The 21,401-nt window shown below is 34.3% G+C and overlaps 1 protein-coding gene across 1 annotated transcript in view; it reads left to right on the plus strand.

The window, feature by feature from the left end:
• Positions 1–2,725: 2,725 nt before the first annotated feature.
• LOC127873711 (heat shock 70 kDa protein 12A-like) overlaps positions 2,726–21,401 on the plus strand; it is a 30,984-nt gene continuing 12,308 nt past the window's right edge. Inside the window, exon 1 of the mRNA XM_052417666.1 lies at positions 2,726–4,590. Within this exon, the coding sequence (XP_052273626.1) occupies positions 4,225–4,590 (366 nt within the window). The 5' untranslated portion in view covers positions 2,726–4,224. The remainder of the gene's footprint in view (positions 4,591–21,401) is intronic.

Genomic DNA, 21,401 nt, shown 5'->3' on the forward strand with positions numbered 1-21,401 from the left:
ACTGACATTGATTGTTTGGGGTCACGTGACTTTATTAATCCCAGAGAGCTATCCGTTTGAATTCTACTTAAGGCGTTTCTAGAAATGTGCTTTGGAAGTGTTTATAGAGTATTAATCTTTTTCTAAAATATTTCATTAATAGCTAAACATACCGTCAATATGCAGATTTAAGTGCAGACTATGTCACGTTTCTGTTTTCTTACAATTATTCAATCGTTCAATAAAAACACTGTTCATAGAGACGGGCCTACGAATGACTGAAAGAAGAATGCATTCAGTAGAAGTTATTGTCGAGTCCGATTGCAGACAGATCGATACCACTGTCATTTTGTTTAAACAGGTATGCACTCATTTCGAAATGTATATAAACTGCCCGTATCAAGTATAGTGGACGAACCAGTTATCGAACACCTAATAAATTACGTTAAATTTGCAAACACTTAAAATAACAAAAACAATTTGTTTTAACAAATGACTAACAGTTCAATCATTTAATAACTTTTCTGTAAAGTTTTCAATCAAATATCCGTAAAGAATGCATAACAATGATTCCTTGTTTATTGTCACCTCTAGCAGACAAAACAAAATGGCGGCCGATGTAAACATGACCTATTACCGAACAGTTCATAAATACTACTCCAGTGTATATAAACAAACATAAAACTGAATATTTATTATTGAAACATGAAAATTAACAAAATTAGAAAAGCATGTAGCTTTGAACCCAAAAAAACAAGTCTATTCCTCTGCAATATTGTGGCAAGGACAATAGAACGGGTCATTTCTCCTGACAACATTTGTGGCTGTGCAAAACTGCAAGTGCACCCAGTGGCTACAGTTATCAAAGTCACACTTGGCCCACTTAACAAATATCAAGGATACGCAGTTAGCAAGTTCTTTTGGCTGAAAGCGGCTGCATACACAACAAGTTTCATCATCATCTTCATCTTCAGACGATTCAACATCAGTGTTCAGATGGGAGGGTCCAGGCTCTGGGTAAGTGTGTTGTTTTGTTGATTGCTTTTTATTAGGGATGTCAACGAATATCCGAATATCCGAATATTCGGTCCCGGACCGAATATTCGGATACTATTTTCCGAATCGAATATTCGGAAGAAAAAAATCAAAAAAAAATCGAGTAATTTCAAAGACTTTGTATTTGTGAAATTTGCTTCAAACATTGTAAAAAAAGTTGTTCCTCGTGTTTTTATTCAGTTGTTTGTTCTTTGTTTGTGAAACTGTTGCTTTTGTAGGCTTCGAATGTTTGTTTGATTGTTCAGTTTGTTGCTTATTTTTCTGTTCATTTGTTGTTTCAGCTCTTTCCCTTAGTTTCTGTTCAATTACCGGATCTGTTATTTCTTTGCCAGATGTAAATACACGAATGTTGTTCTTTTTCTTTCCATTGTTGAATTCTTTCTTTTTGTTAATAACAACTTCTGCTTCGTAAAAGAAAACATCAGGATTTCTTTCATGCATGTTTTTGTTGATTTTAGGAACAGATGGTTCAGCAACATATGGTAGCGAAGTGTTAAAATGTTCCTTGCTAACAGCTGACTTGTCAACAGGAAAATCACCTGATTTCTTGAAGGCAGATCGAAGATTTTCGACAGACAATGCTGCTACATATGCAGCAGATCCAAGAGGAGCAACATTGTACCTTATGATTTTTGTAGAGGAATTTTCTCTGATAAATCTGTGACACATGGAGTTGTAGATTTTTTGAAGGGGTCCAAAACAACCCACATCAAGGGGTTGAAGGACATGGCTTGTGTGGGCCGGTAAGATGAATAAAAAAATGTTATTCTTCTTTGCCCAATCCAGCACTGGAACATTTATGTGGCTTTTATGGCCATCAAGCAGAACAAGGATAGGCTGTGACTTGTCCACTCTTTGCACATACATGAGGAAATGGGTGTCCATGTAGTGTAAAAACACTAGAGCTGCAACGATTCACCAACAGCTCGATTCGATTCGATTTCGATTTCAGACACTCCGAAACCGATTTTTTCGATTCGATTCACCTTCAAACCTAGTTTTATCATATATTCACTCTTATGCCTCAAAATTAACATTTCTGTTCAAATGTGATTTCAATAAAACACATAAAAAAGAATAGCAAATTATGACTCATTTTTAATATAAAAACTTCTTACTAGAAGATTGTGTTGATTACACAATAATATAAAAAAATAATCATAAAAACGTATCTGGAATCAGTTGAATGGTAGTATTATCACTATTATACTTTTACCCAAAACCGCTATAAGCATGTCTACCATTGTGCCATGACAGCATCACCTGTTACCTGTAGGACAACTCACATTCTCTAATAAACTTAACAAAACTCCCAACAGAAATATAACTACTTTTCTGGCTGGCGACTTGAGTAGTTGCACTTGTGCGACCTTTTAGTCTTAGTCTTGCTAAATCAACGTTATGTTTGCGTTTGACATATTGCATTAGATTAGTGGTTGAGCCGGACTTAGCGTACGCCACATCAGTGAAGCACAGTTTACACTTTACTTCATCGGTAGGGATACCATCCCGAAACCCAAAATACTGCCACACTTTTGATTTTAGCTTCTTAGGCGCATCTGATAATTTCAATTTGTCGGCAACAACTTGTTCAGCCATTTTGACGCTTTTTTCCGAAAGTAGACCGTAACGGGCTTATTGATTGGATGACTAAAGTAATAAGCAACCAATCGCGCGCGTCGTAATTACAGGTAAAGATAAAACCTACACCTTCCTGTATCAATAGGCAGAATATAGCGCGCTTTACGTATGTATGTATATATATGTATATATATGTATATATGTTAAAGAATCGAATCGAATTTGGTAGGTTTGGTATCGTAATCGAATCGAAGCATTTCAAATCGATTTTCGATGAATCGGATTGAATCGTTGCAGCTCTAAAAAACACAGCTGAATTTGACCAGCCACTGTCAGATATACATCCTGATGACCCTTGTGTAGACCCTTGCAACAGATCTGCATCCAAGCGTTTCCCTTTGAAAACAAAGAATGGTGGAAGCTGTGTGCCTAATGCGTTGCCACATCCAATTATTGTTGTAATGCAGAACCTTGACGAAGTAACTGCTGATGCCTTCAATGTGCTACTTATTATAAATGGTGGGGTATGCTCTGTTTGGATACCTTTTTCGTCAATGTTATAGACACACTCAGGTTTGTTGTGGAGGTCATGTTTTTCAACAACGCTCATCAAATTGTTGAAATATTCATGAACATTGGCCTCTGATGTGGCTTCAGCTCTGTAGTTGGACAGTGCCCTCGGACGAACAACTCGCAACTCAGGCCATCGCTGCTGGAAATCCTTAAACCATTTCACAGACAAAGGTTTATCATTTGGCCTCTTACCAAGGAACACTGCATAGTTTGTAGCACTTGCTACAACTTCACTGATGGTATAACCATATACAAGGGCAGCCATTGTCTTGACATGGTCAACTAGTTTGACCTCTTCTTCCTGAGAGAAGAATGGAGCTGGTCCGGGTTTGAGGCATTCAGGGTCAATAACCCCTTTCACACGGTCCCATAGTGTAGTATGGGGAACACCATACTGTTTTGCAACAGTTCTTACTGGCAAGCCACTGTCTTTTACTTTTAGGTATGCATTGTGAAGAGCTGTTGGTGAGTAAAGACCTCTGTGTTGAATTATCTTCTTAGGTTTTGACTGAAAAGAAAAAAGAAAAACAAACTTAACTTCATGATGATCAATTGTCAAGAAAGAAAAGCTGGAATATTTTTTCGGAACTGTGCTGTAGCTCTAAGAGCGATAATAAAAACAAAGTCACATGACTGTCGCGTGACCCGGACTCGACGAAAAAATCTACGTCTATTGCAATCAAAATTGCAAATGGAAATATGCTTTTTGGTGTGTAAATGCACGTTTTGATAAATGCTTTCAAAACGTAATAGCAAAAAACACATAAAACCGTGTAAATAACAATAAATGCATTTCTTTTACCTGTTTTCGGCGCATTTGTTGCAAGCTTAGTGGGCAAGTAGGTCACGGACTTCTTGAATAACCATTTGTTTATGGATGTAACGTCATGCGCACTTTTGCGCATGCGCATATAGAACCAAAACAAACCGTCCGATATCAGGTTCTGTTCGATAAAAGGTACTTACACGATACACTTATTGCATTTAGTGATAATTTACTCGCATGCGCAATTGATCTTAATGTGATTGCTAACAATGGCGTCAGGGGGTAAAGGTTTCGATATGGCGAGTCTGGAAGAGGAAATTAAGAAAGCTCTGGGTGACAAAAAGGAGGAGACTAAAGATTTTTTGTTTACAGCTGCCATTGATTTTGGAACAACATTCACCGGTTATGCAATTTGTGTAAAACAGACGATGGAAATATGCATGAGCATGTTTTCTTCTGATGCATTGTCCTCTGAAAAGGCCCCGACTTGCGTGTTATTGGACAAGGACAAACATTTCGTTGCCTTTGGCTACAAGGCAGAGGAGGATTATCAACGCATATGTGAGGATGAGGATGAACGCTCTGAAGATTACTATTTCTTCGAAAGGTTTAAAATGGCTTTGTTTGAAACAAAGGTGAATGTATTGATACTTTAATTACAGTACAAAACTAATTATTAGTTTTACTAAGATACATAAAAGATATTGCACTTATTCATTACAAAGTTAATAATTTTGACAATATGCGTGTGTTTGTGTATGTGCGTGTGTGTGTGTATATGCCAATGTGACTTTTCGGCTACTCTAAAGATGATTTCTAACAACCTCTCATAAGATTATCGGACAGAATATTAAAAACAAAAACAGTTAAAAATAATCTCCGTTGTTAAGCGATGATTAGAGTTAAACTATTGTGTCTGTGTTTGGATAGTTTTAAAGTGGTAAAGGCTCTATAAAGGTCACGATCCGTAATTATTTACCGATTTTTAATTATTGTTTTTCATATTTTATTTATAAAGGTTATCAACAAACAATATGTATATGCAATTGGACATTACCATACAAAAATAAGCAATGCAATTTGTTTTGTGCTCAAAATATGGTATCATCCAAGTCAATTTTGTTTACAATCAGTTTATTTACATCGCTGTTTACTCGGAAAGTGAAAGTGAAAGTCACTCAGGTCACCAAAAATATATAGTTGATTTTCAACGTTTTCCGGTATCACTCACAAAGTTGGTCTCTTCTAAATGGTTAAAACGTTTTTATTGATCTTATAAGTAACTTTCTGCTGGAAAAAAAATTGTTTAAAACAGAACTAAAATTTATTTTTTTTCGGCTATTTTTAGCATACATAAACGCTTTGAGGCCACACATCACGTTAGTTGCAAAGTTGTAAACATTTCTACCAATTATGAAACGGGTATATCTTCCATAAGTCTTGACAACGTTGCACTTAAGCTGTGTTATGAGCATTTTTTATGCACAGGAAACTGAAATCCGGTAAAAATTAGACCAGTTTATATGCATAATAATTTAATTTCTCACCTTTATAGAGCCTTTAATTTGTGTCGAGTGTTTAGTTATAAATAAACATAATTTTAGAAAACGGGACACAACGCGGGCATTTCACATGATTTGTAAAAGTAGAAGTTTATTTTTAGTACATTTTCCGAAAAAATATTGAGTTATAAATAAACACAATTTTTAAAAAAATAGGGCTTCTTAGATCTATATTTCCTAATGTATTAAACCATTTCAATGTAACTTCACGCAAGTGTCACCCTATCCAAGACGATGAGTTAGACACCAAAATCAGACAGGTCTCTTTAAGTGAAATGTCACACTTAATTGTAATATTTTGTAAATACTAGCATATGGCTTCTTTTATATTATTCAATTTAACAAATGAGTACTCAAATAATTCCGTATGTAAGACAGTGTTTTCTACTAATAAGATTGCTACCTTAAAGGCCAAGGTCATAATTCAATGCATAAGGACGAAACGTAGACGTTGAATGTTAAAATGGAGCTTCTTCTTCCTCCTGTGTTAAAGGACATCAACATATGTTGGCGCCAATTTTAACATCATTATATAAGACGTTTTTTACACAAAAACCAGATGTCTTCAATGTCATTTTGAAAGTTTAAAATGCCTCCCTCTTAAGACAATGTCATACTTTGATATCAAAGATTTAACTAGAGCACCTTAATACTAACATACTTTAAATTTTTCTTTTGTTTCTAAACGTCTCATAAAGTTAAGGATTTTTAAATAAATTGCCACTCATTATTTCCTAAATTGGCCCGCGTTTCCCGCAATAACCACATGGTTACATTTAAGACCAAGGTCATGCTTTGAGATCAAAATTTTATTAAGAGAATACAATTGTATAAATAGTGAGTTTTTCCATTCAGTGAAGGATATCAAAGCAGCTTGGTACCAGTGTATACATATTATAGGTGGTTCCAAAGCATAATCAGATGGTTATCGTGATGAAATAGGTCATACTGTCAGGTTAAAGATACAACAAATGGAAATTAATTGCCAAAATATTATATGTACTTATTCCAAATAACTATACATGTAATACATGTAGATATTCCAAATAACTTCTTACGAATGATAAACTATATCAGATTAAGTGTTGAGCACAAGAACCCGATGAATAAATTTTGTCATTCATCTACAATCTTATACTTCTGAATTGATACATTTTAGTTACAACCTTCGTAAAAATTTCGTTACTGACAAAGTAACCACTGTGCAGTTATCCTGCAACATACTAGGTGAACATGTTACATCAAAAAGCCAAATGTTTCCCACTAGAGCTGCAACGATTCACCAACAGCTCGATTCGATTCGATTTCTATTTCAGACACTCCGATACCGATTTTTTCGATTCCATTCATCTTCAAACCTAGTTTTATCATATATTCACTCTTATGCCTCAAAATTAACATTTCTGTTCAAATGTGATTTCAATAAAACACATAAAAAAGAATAGCAAATTATGACTCATTTTTAATATAAAAACTTCTTCACCTGTTACCTGTAGGACAACTCACATTCTCTAATAAACTTAACAAAACTCCAACAGAAATATAACTACTTTTCTGGCTGGCGACTTGAGTAGTTGCACTTGTGCGACCTTTTAGTCTTAGTCTTGCTAAATCAACGTTATGTTTGCGTTTGACATATTGCATTAGATTAGTGGTTGAGCCGGACTTAGCGTACGCCACATCAGTGAAGCACAGTTTACACTTTACTTCATCGGTAGGGATACCATCCCGAAACCCAAAATACTGCCACACTCCTTAGGCGCATCTGATAATTTCAATTTGTCGGCAACAACTTGTTCAGCCATTTTGACGCTTTTTCCGAAAGTAGACCGTAACGGGCTTATTGATTGGATGACTAAAGTAATAAGCAACCAATCGCGCGCGTCGTAATTACAGGTAAAGATAAAACCTACACCTTCCTGTATCAATAGGCAGAATACAGCGCGCTTTACGTATCTATGTATATTTATGTATATATGTTAAAGAATCGAATCGAATTTGGTAGGTTTGGTATTGGAATCGAATCGAAGCATTTCAAATCGATTTTTTATAAATCGGATCGAATCGTTGCAGCTCTATTTCCCACACTACCCATGTTTGTTTTTTAATCTAAGCCTCTATTACCAAAAAGTCAATTCGTTATACTCGGTTTTGGCAACTCCTTTGCTCAGAAGTTTAGTTTCTTATGCAAGAGTTGATAAAGGAAGGATGCAGTGCCAAAAGGATGAGAACGTTGTTTCGTCTTATTGAGAAAAGGTTATTATGCAAAGTGCAAATCTATACGTGAAAGCACATTTATAGAACAGGAAGCATGTACACGTATGAAGGTTCGCGTTTGCAAAGAATATGTACTAAAATGATCAGCGGGTAGCGACCTTAAAATTGTGCAACGAAAAATGACGAATATTAAATTTAATCACAATGACCGATAAGATAATCGGTCATCAGAACAGCTTTTTAAGAAATTTTATTGAATTCAAGCGTTTGGGTAGATATCGGCCCCTTGGTGGAAAAGGGTACCATTGAAATAAGAAGATATATTGTACCTTTGAGTGTAAATCCACCGATTATTTATCTTAGTATAGAGCGAATAACAGGTTTATGTCTGATCTTTTTGTTATATATCAGGCAAGGCTTAGAATAATATAACGGCGAGCGAGGCTTGCTGAGCCGTTATTTTATACGTGCTGAGCCTGATATATAACAAAAAGATCAGGAGGTAACCTGTTTTTCATACCTTTCTATTTTTCATACCTCTACGTCCCCGATTTTAAAGAAATAATGAAATCAATCGCTAAAATGCTGCATTTTTAGCGGGAGAGATTATGATTTTTGTCGTTTAACGTGTTAATAATGACGTCATGAGCACTTGCGCTTAATATTTATAAAACAAGTGTTATGCTGTTTGTGTTGAATTTTGTGTTTAAAATATATAACATCGTGGTATCAAATTGTTTGTTTTGTCGAATCTAATTCGATTTTATTAAAAATGTTTACTTTATAGTTAATTCCGAGTAATATTACCTACCTCCTATTATCGACTGATATAAGAACTCCCTGTTGAACTGATATAAAAAAATCATTGCAGCGGTATGATCAAACTGAAAAATCGCCATGTTATTTTATTAATATTCAGGCAATATAATCTCACTAACTACTAGAGCATTTTAAAAATAAAATACTGAACAAAGGCTATAAGAATAATTAGATGGCTATAATAGCTGCCTTACAATGATCGTACTGTACACTAAAGTTTTATCAGTTCACTTGTCAGAAACTAAGCTGTTTGCATGCTAAATATTTTTTGTGAGCTATTCATTAGATTGATCAATAAAATACAGTCGATTGGTGTATAGCGGATTTTAGTGAGACACGGATAGCTTAAACGTTTTTTGCAAAATACGTTTATTTATGTTAAGATTTATAGTTTTCTATTAATTGAATACAAATAGCCTATCATTGTTAAGTCGATTCATGTTTTTGTTGATGTGTGTCAATGTTTACAACTGTTTCTTTTTTCGAAAGCAAAACAAGGTCACGTTATGTACGCACCGTTTTTGTGACGACAGGAAAAGTGCAGACGAATGGTTTCTTGAATTTTGCAGATTTTGTTTGGTAAACATAATGTTCATTGATGTAATATTTTAGTATTTTGTGTCCTTTACAAAAGTAAGAATGCTCAGAAACCGAATTGATGCGTACCATATAAAATAAGCATGAAAGCTGCAACTCGGGATTTAGTGAATAACGGACATGTGGTGACCCATATTCAGGAATGTGGGGATTGTCTCAAAATAAATATAAACCCAATTGAAGTTGTCCAATACACGTGTGGTAGTCGTGTGGCTATGATATTAATAAGTAAAAACATCATTTTTAATGAAAAATAATCAAATTATAACGAAAAATCGATTTCTCTGAAAACATATTTTCCGCAATCAAATCTATATATAGATTCAACTCAAAATGACCCGAATATAGGGTGCATCGCTTTGAACAGCAATTACTTCATAAATTGTGCAGCGATTTCCATGAATTTGGTCTTATTAAACGCAGAAATGAATTTCCTTTCTGGAAATGTACATATATTGCAATCATTTTTTAACAAATGCTGTGTCAAATTTCAAGAAATAACACGACACACATGTAATCCGATAAAGACCTAAGCGATCCGGTAATGGCTGAATCAGTGTACCATGAAACTCGTGCTGTAAACAAATAATGTTTTTCGGAAATTTAAAACCGCTGGAATGTTTCAATAGGAAAGACATGTGTCTATCTAGGTTTAATGGTTTAATTACTGAATGCATGGTGTTTACGTTGAAATGAGACTCGAAGTCCTTAGCTATCTGTTATACACCAATCGACTGTATTAAATATTTACTAAAATAGATAGGCGCAAATCTAGTTTTTGAACCGGATATAACCCAATATATTATGTCTTTGTTTGTAAAATGCTTGCAACTGCAGTGTCTTAAAACCAAGTGATTCTTCAGAGTCTTTGTGGTGTGTTGATTTTCTGACTATATAAAGCACCGTACTCGGAAAATAAAGCCCATACAAACTGAATACTTAATATAAGTTGCTACTTTGAAATATAACCATCTGCTTATTGCGGTGATAAGAACTTTCCAGAAGTAAACTGGTGCTCTTGAAATTTAAGTCAAATTACTGATTACTGGTAAATTATAAAAAATGCTTGAGCAAATGGGTCTTATAATGGGGCAGAGTTATTCGTAAAGCAAGAAATATATTACAATACAATTACATAACATAAAACCCACTATTCTAGATCAATTAATTTACCGTAAATTGTTGAAATTAATACAAAAATAACATTAACACACATTCATTCAAACTGGAGATCGATTTGCTTACAAATTGGCATGAAGTAATACCGAAATTCCCGTAACAACAAACATTTGAAATCGTTTTTTTGCGAAAATAAATGTATGTTTGTATTGTTGCTGTATGTAGCGTCTTGTCTGATACACAAGAAGTTGACCATTTTCCTTAAACAAAGCAACAGCAGATGGTTATACAAATGGTTTTATTTGCATGGTCCAGTTGTTTAAACATTCCAAATATTTATAAACGAACACGGTTATTTTTACATGCAGTTATATTAAAATCTCTAATTTTATTATTACTGATAAAAAATCAGCATGCAGTATAGTTACCATTACATCATATTTCAGCTAAGTGAAGTTTATAAGAAAATTGCTTTCACGCTCCAATCAGTCTTAATATTAAACTAGCCATACATTATAAATACATGGGTCGTGTTGGATTATGCGCGATTTAGTTTATTATTATACACGTGGAGACTTTTCTAACTAAGTCAACGCATATTTCATCCTTCATGTAAAATTTAATTTGAATTGATTAACATTAAAAACTCAAACATAACAAATTAAAAAAAATCAGTGAAAAAGTAAAATTCACTAAATCGTAGATCGTAAAATAATAATGTGGAAAGTAAAACGCATTAACTTACAGATCTTAATGACCATCCGGCTTGCAACATTGCGCTCATGAATATTCAGACAAGCCATATTGTTTTTCTATTTAATGTTATGTTTTTCTGGTGTAAAGACCCACCGAGAATGATGAAATTGTTGTTAAATTGAAATTATATAGCGTTTTACTACACGAGTTGACTTTTTGAACGCATTATTTTTCAGCAAGTGGAGAAATTAAGTAGCCTGCATCATGCCGATTGCGCTGTTGCGCTCCTCAAATTTTATACAAGATATATTGATTTTTAAATTAATTTTATGTTTTCCTGGTGTATCAACCCACCTTCAATGAAGAAATTGAAATAAAATTAGATTCATATGACGTTTCCCCATTTTCATGTGCAACAAGAAGAATCCACACCTACCCTACGGTGCAAAATCGCCCGAATGTCACGGATGAATGATTTTATCGTTATCTTGCACAAAATATAGTAAATGATCACATGTGCAAATTTAAATCAAAATCTTAACTCATTACTGAGATATTCAAGTTTGAAAAGTGTTGCGTTAGAAAGGTCTCAAAGTGTGTGTGTGTGTGTGTGTGTGTGTGTGTGTGTGTGTGTGTGTGTGTGTGTGTGTGTGTGTGTGTGTGTGTGTGTGTGTGTGTGTGTGTGTGTGTGTGTGTGTGTGTGTGTGTGTGTGTGTGTGTGTGTGTGTGTGTGTGTGTGTGTGTGTGTGTGTGTGTGTGTGTGTGTGTGAGTTTGTAAAACCTACCAACCGGGGAAAATCGTATAAATACACACCAACAAACCGGGGAACACCTACCAACCGGGGAATTCCCCGGTTGGTTTTAGGCGAAAATCTCTAATCTACGTGAATGAAATACCAAACTGTCAATTTAAATTAGAAATTCAACGCCTTCCCCGATTAGCGGGTTTGTGGCATGCACAAAATATACACAAATCTTCACCATATTACAATCGAGTGTGTATCCAGGCTTATAACAGTTCCCCGGTTGCGCTGTTTAAAAATCATACACTCGGTATTTATATCATTTAGTGAAAGTCAGTTGGAAAAATGGAGTTTCGAGCGAACAAACGCATTAAACTAAGGTAAGTTTTTTAATTATGTTTATAATTTTAATTAATATTAAAAAGCGCTTTTATGTAAACGTTAAAGTAATACTGGAAGACGAATTCTAAAGATCGATTTATATAAATATCATTTGATTACAAAGCTTGTTTTACGGTACATATTTCAAGAATATATTTTATAAATATACGTTAAACAAAGTAGAGCTCTAGGCAGTTTTTAGCTCGACTATATATATACAGTGGAGCTATCCTACTCACCCCGGCGTCGGCGTTAGCATGAGCGTTAGCGTGAGCGTTGGAATGTTAAAGTTTGCGTACCACCTCAAATATTGTCTATGTCCCTTGACATATTGCTTTTGTATTTTGCATACTTCTTTACCAACATGACCCCAATCTATAAACAAGAGCAGACAACTGTAACAAGCATCTTGTAAGAATTATGGTCACTTTTTTCCACTTAAAATATGCATATTATTGATAAATCTTTGTGAAAGTTTACGTACCACCTCAAATATTTTCTATGTCCCTTGATATATTGCTTTTATATTTTGCATACTTCTTTACCAACATGACCCCAATCTATAAACAAGAGCAGACAACTGTAACAAGCATTTTGCAAGAATTATGGCCCCGTTTTTCCACTTAAAATATGCATATTATTGATAAATCTTTGTTAAAGTTTACGTACCACCTCAAATACTTTCTTTGTCCCTTGACATATTGCTTTTATATTTTGCGTACTTCTTTACCAACATGACCCCAATCTATAAACAAGAGCAGACTACTGTAAACAGCATTTTGTAAGAATTATGGCTCCTTAGTGATTTTGTTATTACTACACATGCCTAAATACATATTATGTATATCATGAAATTAATGTAATTTGTGTACAAGGAATTAATGTCAATGTGTTGTACTAAATGGTTTTATGAATAACGAACTTTTAAACTCTGACTAGATTATGTGTTATACCATTTTTTATTGTTGTTGTGAATAGGCAACACAATGACCACTAGATCTACGGACAGCCAGAAACCAGGACAAACAACATCCGTACACACGGAAGATGTCGATGAGACGGTTTGTAATATTTCACTATGTCGAAGCTACTAAGGCGTATTTTCTGGTTTGGTTTAGTCTTCGGTGAAATAGGCGTAATTTTGCCTTAAATTATATTGTGCCAATATTTATTCCGGGTGATGCTAATTGGTATTTGGGCTTAACATAACACGTACGTCGATGATCATTATATTAACATGTTATGCGAATTTTAAAAGAATAAATATTGTTTACCAGTTGTAGTGACTTTGAACTACTTGTCTTTCAAAATCTTCATATACACAAAGAATTTAGAATTTACACCTGTCAATGAAACTGGTGCGCATGTGTATTAACCACTATAAACATCGACTTCATCATAATCACAAAAACGTTAATTATCGCTTATCCAAGAAGTGTAATATCATTAATTTTAATTTTCAGTGTAAGACTTATACGCTGCCAATTACTGTGTATGAAACTCTGAGACATTAAGAAATTTAACTTGCGTGTTACATATGGTCATTGGTTGATATTTCATCTTAACGACAAAAAAACAATAGCGTCTACTCGATTTTTTGCTATACGATACATTCTGACATGGGTAAGAAAAGATAGTTCATTTTACACCAACCACCGCACAATACATACATGATTTACCGTGATCCACAGTCCGTTCACCAGTTCTTTTTTCTTCCAACACATTTGTCCAGAGAAGTACAATACCTTTCATTTAACCGTGCATACATTTTGTCTTATTAGTATCTGTAAAAAATATTCCTTGTATACTTTTTCGAACTTTGATAACATGTTTGGAACAACCTGGTATATGTTAAGACTTGCTACGTCGGTGTATTCAGCCAATCTTTAAACAAGCTTGATACGTTCAAGATAAATAATCAAAGATATGTTAAATTTGAAACCGTTTTGTTGAAATTATCATTTAAATGCAACCTTTAAAAATGTTCTATGGGTGTTTTTCAGTTTGTTAATATGTCGACAAAACAAGCTATCAATCTATTTCAAATCTTCCCCAATGACAGTGAACGGCAAAAATTAAAACATGTGATGTAAGATAAGCAAAAGTAAACTATTTTGGACGAAGGTGAATTAAACTTGTATTATACCATCGGTTGCAAACATTTACACAAAAGTCTCATGTCACTTTGATTTTCTACATCTTAATAAAAAGCCACATGAGTGATGATATCAATTGAAAATGCTGCTACTAAAGAATTGCAATTTCAACTGATACTAAGTAACGTGGATGTATGAATCTTACTCTATTATTGTCTCATTGAATTGTGTTGCAGAGTACCGAAACTAAAGAACATAGCGACACTGCACACGAGTACAATTCACAAGATGCAGCAGAAAATATGTTGAACAGTGAATCATCGGATATCGATGTACGTAAACTTATAACGATTTTGTGATTGCAATACAGTACACACATTTAAACATTTTATCTAAGATTATATATAGTTCCGATTTTTTTCAAGCTCTAGTATCGAACTGTAATTAAGACATGCATTCTGGTAAGTGTTATGTTACACTTACACATTTTTATGGATGTAGTTCACCAACAACAAATTATGATGTTGTGATATTTTCATATTTTTATATGATCTCACACACAGGAAAACAACTTTATTTTACAGGACAGTGACAATGACAAAGACTATATTCCGGAAGAAGGCGATGCATCGTCAGATGAGTCGATAGTTGTCGAACTCATACCAAAAATTCAAAGATTTCAAAAGAAGACAGCGTCAACACTACCTCCTGTTGAATCCTTGCAATCTCGTGAACGTGACGAATCATCCGCAGAGGCACACAAAACCAACATCACCATCGCTCAAACAAATAACAGTGAATACAGACATTACGATAAGAGATTTTATTGCATGTTTTGCGAAAAGGCTCAAATAAAACTAAAAAAAACATTTGCTTTTGCAGCATAAAGATGGGCAAGATGTGAACGATCTATTAAATACGGAAAATTCAGCAGAAAATAAAAAAATGTATGAAAAAATGAGGAACGTAGGGAACCATCTCCATAATGTTAAAGTATTGCGAGATGGCCAAGGACAGCTGTTTGTGTCATACAGACAAAGTCACAATCAACGCGTAGCTGCAGACGAGTATGGACCTTGTCCTTACTGTTACGGGTATTACCCGAAGAAAATCCTGTGGAGGCACACTCAAAAATGTAAGTTTACAATGCGGCGGGATCAAGAAAACGACTCGCTTTCGAGAGCAGCCTGCTATTACCAAAATCAAAAGAAGGAAGCACTATTTTAAGACGAGTAATCGAGTCCATGAGAAACGACGAAATAAGTCGCAAAGTCAAAAGTGATAATACAATCCTTGCATTCGGTGAAAAACTTGTACAAAAAGGGGCCATGATGAAAAGCAACACAATTATATTAGACAGAAGTTAAGAGAAGTTGGTAGATTGCTGAAAGACATGCGATCTTGTCCAGGCAATGTTGAAAAGTCTTTGGAGAATTTCATGTATCCAGATGCTTTCAAATTTATTACAAAATCTTGCAAAAACGTTGCAGGCTTCGACGGAAACACCAATACTTATGCTACACCATCATTAGCCTTAAAGATTGGCACAACGCTTCAGAAATGTCTAAAAATTCTAATTTCGAAAGGAATCGAAACAAACAACCAGGATCTGCAAACAAGGGCTGAGGAGCTTTCCAAACTATTTGAAATTAATTGGACGGATGACGTGTCTTCCAATGCCTTAAGAACACTTCATGAGGCTAAGCAGAACAGTCAGAAAGAACTGTTGCCATTGGCAAATGATGTCAAAGTAATGTTTGAATACTTACGACATGAAGAAGAAACACATGCAAATACCTTACAAGAATCAGCAAGTGATTGCGAGAAAAGGCAAGCATGGCATAAGTTGTCTGAAATCTGCTTGTGTTTAATCGAAACGATCAGACGATGTGTCAAAAATGACAGTCGAAGAATATTCAAAAAACAAATTGACAAATGACGATGGAGAATTAGATTGATGTTTAACAAAACTGGAAAAAAACCTGTGCCGTTATTTTTACCGTACAGAGATTATTGCAAAACGAGGTCGAATAGCTGCAGTACTGTTTCCAAGACAGGTGAAAGAAAATATCGACCTGCTCATACGCAGCAGAAATTCTCTAACAAACTGTTTAAATAGTAAATATCTTTTCCCAACAAAATCTGCATCATCGCATATTCGTGGGACAGATGTATTACGTTCAATTGCAATTGACTGTGGAGCTGAACATCCGAAAAGGCTTCGTTCTACAAAGTTAAGGAAACATATTGCCACAATGACTAGGCTTTTTAACTTGTCTGAAAATGAAATAGACATTCTAGCTAAATTTCTTGGTCACGACATTCGGGTACATAGAGAATTCTACAGATAACCAGATGGAACCATGCAGGTTGCCAAAGTCAGCAAGCTTTTCATGATGATGGAAAGTGGACAAATTACCAGAAATTCTGTCAATTCGCTAGACGATATTGATGTGGACGACGAATGTATTGTAGGAATGTCGCATTTTTAGTGTTAAATTCATACAGTAAACTTAATGTTAATAATGGGCTCATTACCGAACTTGATTACCTAAAGTGATAAAAAGAATTACAAACATTTTCTGAAATATACTTGTGTTATGCAAGGCAATTCTTTTTTATCGGAGACGACCTGGTAAGGCGGAATTTAAAGTCTACACTCATTTTGTGCTCAGTAAGGTTTACATTGGCTACTTCTAATTTTTCAATTTCAATGCACTAACTGCATATTTATTTGGTTGTTTCCATCAGTGTTATATTATAAACTATATATAATTTTTGATCTTATGATTTACACGACAGATGAACAATATTCTTCTGAATTATCAGAAAATGAAAATACTAAAGACCTTGAAACTCTGCTTCCCAGCACCAGTCAACCAAAAATAACAGACAAAGGTATGCATACACATGTGAATGCATTTAAGTTATGTATCTCCAAGTTTCTTATGTTTCTTAGAACATGATTTGCTTACATGTAATTGTTTGACTCATTAGGCAAAATAATGTTTCCAAATTTGTCGTGTGACATCGATGTCATTATCAGGTGCCGTAAGTACCTGGACGCTTTTGTCGTAATTTTGCTATGAAAAATTGTACTGAAGTATATATATTTAATATGGATATCTTACACATGGCAGTTAGCGACGTCATATGGTGTTTTATAATCCATGTACAGAAAAGGGTACTTCAAATACCAGGAGAACAAAACAAGCAGCCAAAAAGCAATGGAGTGAAAACGAAAAAGGAGCTGTTCACAGACACTTTGATCGTTTTTTGATAATGGGTAAATTACCAGGGAAAAAATCATTACTTGCATGTATTGAAAATGAGAATGACCTTCACAACAGAAGTTGGAAAAATGTCAAAGACTTTTGCATAAATTTAATTGAAACAAAAAAGCGACGAGGACTTTTAACTTAAAAAAATATAACACATATAATGCACGTTTAGGAGAATACGTTAAAGGATGAAGTTGCCACATGTGTTTTGTGTGTTTTCTTGTTCTATATACTCTTTTCGAAAACGATATATGTGTGCTTATTGTATTTGAATGTTTTATTAATACGGTTCAGTCAAAAACGATATTTGTTCATTATCATATCGCCGAACAAATTAGGATTGGTATATAGTTCGGTCAAAGAGTGTTTCTTTGTACTTTCTATTACGAGTTTCTACGAGTTACTCACAATACAAGTTATTTTTTACCCCAAACTTGGTGAATATGAATGAATATAGCAAACATGATAACAAATCAATCTAGAAGGCTAAACGTTCAGAGAAGGCACAAATAAATTCAGTCGGATAAATGGAAACAAACATTTTGTTCAAGCATAACAAACAAACACTTTTAGATATAATAAGATTAATGTAAATAACATAAAAAAAACTACTGCTAAACTACTGCTACAATGTGAAGAATACAAATGAATATTTTGTCAATTTTACAAAATTTGTTTTGAATGACAGGTGTCTGACTTGCAGTTGAGTACTTAATAGTTATTTTAAAGTAAAAATTTACCAATATGTAAATTATTGCGTAAATATCGCACTAGAATTGATTAAATAGTTGTTAAATATTACAATAATTTCCTACACAGACTTTTGTGCATTTGTTTTGCGTGTAGATATTCACATTAACTATCAATTCACATATTTGCTTTGTGTATATAATTGGTATGTTTATTTTCAGAATTAAGTCACACTGTTATAATTTCCCTGTTGGTACATATTATTTTTTAAGTTGGCACCAACAAGGGTCTAACAATTGATTCACATGTGCACTCCCCAGTAAGTATATATACTATAATGTAAGTGATGCAAAATAATATTAAACTACGTGTTTGATAAGTGTTTGCTTTGGTACATATTTAATTATTAGTGTTTTTATAAAATGATAATGCTGTCAAAGTCAGCGATGATTATACGTGTATAACAACATTAATTATAACTTGTTTTCAACAAATAATATATGGTTGACACATCGGCATTAATTTTCAGTGCTTAAAATACACTCTTTCTATTATATTTTATGCAAAAATTAGGTACATAAGTTGGTTTACATATAGGTAGTTTGAACAAAATACGTGACTTCAAATCTTGAAAAAAGGTGTTTGGTTTGCAAGGGAAAACTAAGCGATTGCCAGTGACTATTTTCCTTAAAATATAATCTGTTATTACGACAGGTAGAATTTAATGTAAGTTCATTATTAACGTTAACCCGTTTTTGGCATTCTCTACTCAAACAAGTGCATACATACTGTATTTTTTTAATACAGCACATGTGTAATGGTATCACAGTTGTAGAATTGGAATTCATATATTATAACAATAAATACTGATCATTATTCAGATTGACCTACCGCCGTAGACTAAGTCACTGGCGCATCAAAATGCATTGTTATCAAGTCGTTTTGCTAGTTTACTAAACTATTTTGTTTCTCAGGCCTCGCCACATTCGTTGTGAAACGTTCATGATTGTTTAAAGTTACAGATTTTATTATTTTTGAAAATGCAATAAATGTATTTAAGACAATTTAAGTGAAGTGGAAGTTGCCCTGCGTGTGAATGAATTTTCTGATGTTTACCTGTTTCAGGGGATTAAATGCATGAGTTATTTTATAATGTCAGAGTAAGGACAAAGTAAATTTACACTACTCAATCTACATGCTTATGGGCAGTTCTACTTTTAGGATAAAAAACTTCATATTACGTGAACATCGTGAATATTTTTTTCTGATGGAAAAAAGGAATTAAACAAATAAGCCGCCTCCCCCTCTCCTTCATTCGGTTTGACAAATAGCGTGGCCTAAAACAAAAACATTATTTTTTAGTTTTAAGAACGAATTGTATTCATTTGTTGATTAATTCACCATGATTGATATGTTATAATGCAGCACTTGCATGTTTGTAGTCGGCTTATAGCTAATAAAGTCATAAATATATTGTTTGATTTGCGTTATGTTTCGTATGCTTATTTTGATGTGAATAATATTTGAGTCAATCAAATGAGGCATTTTTGCAGAACTTATATAAGGTCATATAATAAACATATTTAATTTAAATATTGTTTCATACATATTCTTTTCAATTTTTGTACTAACTTAAATATTATCCATGAACGTGCACGCCATTGTCCTATCAACAACGGTACCATGATTACACACAATTACCCCTGTTGGTAAACGCAAGTTCCCCGTTGGACATTATTGAAGTTCCACAGGGATAGCGCGCTTAAGTTCCTCTCTTGGTTAACACAATTCCCCTGTTGGCACACATTAAAGTTCCACGGTTGGTACGCACATAGTACCCCTGTTGGTATACACCGTTCCCCAGTTGGAACACATTGAAGTGCCACAGTTGGAACGCACTAAGTTCCCCTGTTGGTATACACCATTCCCCTGTTGGTACACATTGAAGTTCCACAGTTGGTACGCACTTAGTACCCCTGTTGGTATACACCGTTCCCCAGTTGGCACACATCGCAGTTCCTCATTTGGTACGCACATAATTCCCCGGTGTGCATGTAAAATTTTCTTTGATTTATTACCCTATTTATCATAATTGTTATGTCAAAATCGTATTTTAGGTTCGAAACTTGTCTGTTTTTTATCACTTTCAGCTTTCTAGAATATGTGGAAATGGTGGTCCCCGGTTGGTAGGTTTAGAACACATTTCCCCGGTTGGAAGGTTTTACAAGTATGTGTGTGTGTGTGTGTGTGTGTGTGTGTGTGTGTGTGTGTGTGTGTGTGTGTGTGTGTGTGTGTGTGTGTGTGTGTGTGTGTGTGTGAGTTTGTAAAACCTACCAACCGGGGAAAATCGTATGAATACACACCAACAAACCGGGGAACACCTACCAACCGGGGAATTCCCCGGTTGGTTTTAGGCGAAAATCTCTAATCTACGTGTATGAAATACCAAACTGTCAATTTAAATTAGAAATCCAACGCCTTCCCCGATTAGCGGGTTTGTGGCATGCACAAAATATACACAAATCTTGACCAAATTACAATCGAGTGTGTATCCAGGCTAATAACAGTTCCCCGGTTGCGCTCTTTAAAAATCATACACTCGGTATTTATATCATTTAGTGAAAGTATGTTGGAAAAATGGAGTTTCGAGCGAACGAACGCATTAAACTAAGGTAAGTTTTTTAATTATATTTACAACTTTCAATTACTATTAAAAGCGTTTTTATGTAAACGTTAAAGTAATACTGGAAGACGAATTCTAAAGATCGATTTATATAATATCATTTGATTACAAAGCTTGTTTTATGGTACATATTTCACGAATATATTTTATAAATATACGTTAAACAAAGTAAAGCTCTAGGTAGTTTTTCGTTATATATATATTTATATATATATATATAGTGGAGCTATCCTACTTACCCCGGCGTCGGCGTTAGCGTGAGCGTTAGCGTGAGCGTTGGAATGTTAAAGTTTGCGTACCACCTCAAATATTGTCTATGTCCCTTGACATATTGCTTTTATATTTAGCATACTTCTTGACCAACATGACCCCAATCTATAAACAAGAGCAGACAACTGTAACAAGCATTTTGTAAGAATTATGGCCCCTTTTTTCACTTAAAATATGCATATTATTGGTTATTCTATGTTAAAGTTTGCGTACCACCTTAAATATTTTCTATGTCCCTTGACATATTGATTTTATATTTTGCATACTTCTTTACCAACATAACCCCAATCTA

This window comes from Dreissena polymorpha, chromosome 3 (assembly GCF_020536995.1).
Source record: "Dreissena polymorpha isolate Duluth1 chromosome 3, UMN_Dpol_1.0, whole genome shotgun sequence".
Classification (NCBI taxonomy): domain Eukaryota; kingdom Metazoa; phylum Mollusca; class Bivalvia; order Myida; family Dreissenidae; genus Dreissena; species Dreissena polymorpha.